At 38.7% G+C, this 4,100-nt stretch overlaps 1 protein-coding gene across 1 annotated transcript in view; it reads right to left on the reverse strand.

The window, feature by feature from the left end:
* Positions 1 to 3,004, reverse strand: part of CNIH1 (cornichon family AMPA receptor auxiliary protein 1) — a gene marked incomplete at its 5' end in the record, with an annotated part of 6,438 nt that extends 3,434 nt beyond the window's left edge. Inside the window, one exon of the mRNA XM_009576557.1 lies at positions 2,936 to 3,004. Within this exon, the coding sequence (XP_009574852.1) occupies positions 2,936 to 3,004 (69 nt within the window). The remainder of the gene's footprint in view (positions 1 to 2,935) is intronic.
* Positions 3,005 to 4,100: the final 1,096 nt, after the last annotated feature.

Consider the following 4,100-nt stretch of genomic DNA (forward strand, 5'->3'; position numbering starts at 1 on the left):
AACATGCTCCATGTAATGGTTTATAGGCAAAAAGATGTTTTGTGTCTTCCTATTTTACAGCTTTGTTTTGGTATTCACACATAATTTTTCAAATTCAAACTATCGCCAAAACATAACATCCTAGGCAAAGCTTTCCCAAACCAAATCAGCAGTAGCGTTGTTATGCACGCTGGTCTGCGGAGACGAGCGCTGCGCTGCCTGCGGCGCAGGAGGGCACAGCAGCAGCTACGCACGTACCGCTTGGGGCCTATTAGCCAGCTTCGTTTGCCTTCACAAGTACCTAATATGCATGCTTCATAGCATCATGCTTTCCAGCAGAAGCCCACAGAGCTAATTATCAGTTTACTATGAAATCACAGAAAGCGTGAAATGCCAGGTAGTATTAGTGTTATTAATAGGAATAATATGGAGAGATATATAGATTAAATGCATGCAAAGAGCCAGCAAAATCTCACACCCGCCACAAGAGTAAAATTTTCTAAAAGAAGTCACCCCAAAGTGGTATCATGTACTCCTTTATCACACAATTCAGAAAGAAGCAAATCTGTAAGCTTTTCACTTCTCAACTCAGGACCACTAAAACATCTCCTCATGAAAAATACTCCATTTCTACCTAAAGATTTAAATTGTCAATGTATATGTGCACACATGTGTGTGCATGCATATACACATATGCACAACACACTCTGCCCCTCTCTTTTTGTGTGATATGACTAACGTTGCAAAGGATGACTACACTGAAGTTTCAGTGGTTTATATTTTTTTTCATTCTCTCTAACCAGATACTCCTTTTTAACCCCAAAAATATCTTCCTAGAAATTTAAAAACTACTAACAAACAGACATTCTCACCACCTACTTTGCTACAGCATTCTGCTTCTCTAAATGAAGAATATCAAACAAAGCAAACTTTCATCAACATCGACAAAGATAAGCTGTCATACATGAAATGTTTCAAGTAAATATTTTTGTGCAGATCCTTCTCTGTATACTTACCATTTACAACTTGGCAATTATTTATAGTAGAACAACAACAACCCTATCCAAAACACAATGTCTTTGGCAGCTTGCTGAGACAGATTTACCAGGTCTGAAAATCTGCAGTTTATTTAACTACACATCTCAAAACACATTTTTCTTTGTCTTGTTTATTATACCCTACTCCCACACCAGAATACCTGTCTCTTTCAAGTCTACCACATTTTATCCTCCCTGGTTGTCCTAAAAGAAAATTAACTACATCATATTCTACCATGATATTTATCACAGAAGTGAGAGAGGAAGAAATGTCGTTGCTGAGAGGAGATACTACTACAATAGGAGCAGGGAAGAGAAGGCATCAACAGCGTACTAAGCAGTTACTATTTTGGACTAATCTTCCTACTGAGGTGCCTCAATTCCTACCAGGATTTTTGATTCTTTGTACAGGAAAACAACACTTCGGTGTGTTTGTCCAGCACCATTTACCAGATCCCTTCGAGAGTCTGGATCTTAACTTCACTTTTAGTGGCCAATCTACTTTCACAAGAACAGCAAATATTAAGTTATCTAATATTTTCAATTCACAAAGCTATCGTATCAATAAACACTACATGCATGTGGGGTAACAGAATGTTAATATTTGCGTTAAACATGCGCATTATAATACTTCAAAGGTTGCGATAAGATCATAATGCATAAATGTAATGAGAATTTGCCTTCCCCCATACTGTAGCAGAAATGACTGTAAAACAGACCAAGCAAGGGAAACTGTTAGATGCACAGCTATCCGAGCAGCAAACCTCACTCTCCGAGATGCAATCCTCTGCCTATCACCTCTTCTCCTCCCAACCCGTTCTCAAGCTGTAATGCTCGCTGTCAATTGATGTGCCTTATGTCTAACATGCATTTCCCCCCCCAGCTACTGTAAATTCATTTTTCATTTGCGTAATTTACTTAACTCTTCAAAACACCATAAAGTTACAGTCCAGGCCGCACTGCTGTGCTGCCCCCAGTTTCCACCTCAGCCTGGGCACACCAAGCCAAAGTAAAAACCATGAGAAATGCACCAGAAAACCCTGCTGTATCAAACTATATGCTCTTTACCAAGTATCCCTTTTATTATTGGCCTGTTACAGATGCAAGTGAACAGTTTCTCTCAAAGTCTTTTCACAAACCAAGGAGTGTCAGAGTTGCATCCAAGAGGACACCAAGATACACCCCTGATCCTGGAACATAAAACACAGAAGTGAAGGTAACGCCTATCACTTTATGCCCACCTAAATCTTCAAATGAGATTAGAATTTACTTGGTCAGTGCTCAAAAAACAACTAGTCTCCTATAATCTCAGAGTTGAATAAATCTTGCTTGAAAAGCACTATTTATTTCTATCTGAAGTTACTTCAGCTAATCGATAGGACATATGTAACAGGCATGTAACAGTTTTCCCCACTTCACTGGGTAAGCAAGCAAAATTGTTTTGCACAAAATATGGAAATCCATGAAGTTGTTATCAACCCCAACAAACAAAAAACGAGCAGATGAACAGGCACACTAAACAAAACAGCTTAATAGTATTACAGATGTTCCTAACAAAATGAAAGGAAAGTGGCATTAAAAACATTAAACTGATAAGCAGTACACACCTTTAATGCAATTTTGACTCTTTTAATCTTTTTGACCTTTTCAACTGTCTTTGTGCCGAAAATGTAGAAAGCAGATTGAAAGAATGTTAGTACGACAGCTGACAAGATCACCAGCAGATTAATAACAGTCAGAATATTCAAGTTGAAAGTAAAGAAGCAGACAAAGAATTTTCCCTAGAACTTCTATCAAACAGCTAGGTTTTGTCCACCCAGATGCAAATCTCTTGCCTAGTTTGAGTATATCAAGATAATACCAAAACCAATCACTTCGCATACATTTATTTATAAAAAAATGTTTAGCATGCAACTTACAGGATTGAGTGTATTACATTGGTCTATGGGATTCTTGTAATCGGTCTTCAGCTCATCAAATGCTATAATCTAGAAAAAAATTGAAACCCTTGTGATTCTTCAGTCCAGGAGCAACAGTGTATTTTATCCATGGAAAGTAACATTTTGGTACAGAGCCGTAAGGTTCAAGTACTGCCACCATATTCAGGTACGTAATTTCTCCTGAGTACGTTCTAATATCATAAACCCACAGGTAAGAAACATTTGAAATCGGTTATTCAAACAAGAAAGCAGAAGATGCTCCAGGCATTCGCAGACCTCTGCCCACACTCTGCCTTTTTACCTCCCCACCAGCGATGGATTTCCGACGTCCCTTTCAGCAGTTTTTAAACCCCCTCACTGAGCGCCGACCCCAAACGTCACAAGTGACTCTCTTGGTTGAACCTGACACGGGGGTCGTTAATCAAGAAAAAGCAGTCAAATGTTTTGCCTCATTGCCAAAGTGAATGCTGACCCCACATATATGTCCGAAAGGCGCATCCATAAAAAAACACGTATACTCGACCTTTTCAGGCCATAAAAATCAGACAAAGATGCAGCACGAAATACAACAAAAGCCACTTCTACAGAACAAGGGTCATGCCAAACATTAAAAAAGTCTGAAGACAGGCCAACTTATTATCAGTAAGAGATTAATTTATATTCAGTATAAGCCCCCATATGTTTACAGGACAGAGCTTGTATTACAACAGAACAGTTTTTGTTAAGGATAACTACAAAGCTTGAAATAGTGCCAAGAACAACATTCTCCTTGCATCCTCTCCTAGAGCAGTATCTCGCAGCTGATCCAAGGTTCCCGGCTCTCCCTGCGTCAGGTTCAAGACAGAAAACTCTCCAAAAAACAATAATAATTTAAAAAATCTCAAAAATTAAGTCTTAATATAAAGCATGAAAGGAATGCAACACTTAACTCATTATTTCTGTTAAATAAGCAGCCAAACTGACTTCAGACTAAAACATTTTCAACCGCTATTTTAAAAAGACTGCACTCATTTAAAATACCGTTTAATAAAACAGATGTGTCTTATATCAGCACTTGAAAATTCGTTTTATTCACAAAGCCTGCTGGACTTCCACCTCTCCAGGATAAGGACGAAGGCGGGGACTCGACGCGGCACCTCGGCTT

Source organism: Fulmarus glacialis, unplaced genomic scaffold (genome assembly GCF_000690835.1).
Source record: "Fulmarus glacialis isolate BGI_N327 unplaced genomic scaffold, ASM69083v1 scaffold7754, whole genome shotgun sequence".
NCBI lineage: Eukaryota > Metazoa > Chordata > Aves > Procellariiformes > Procellariidae > Fulmarus > Fulmarus glacialis.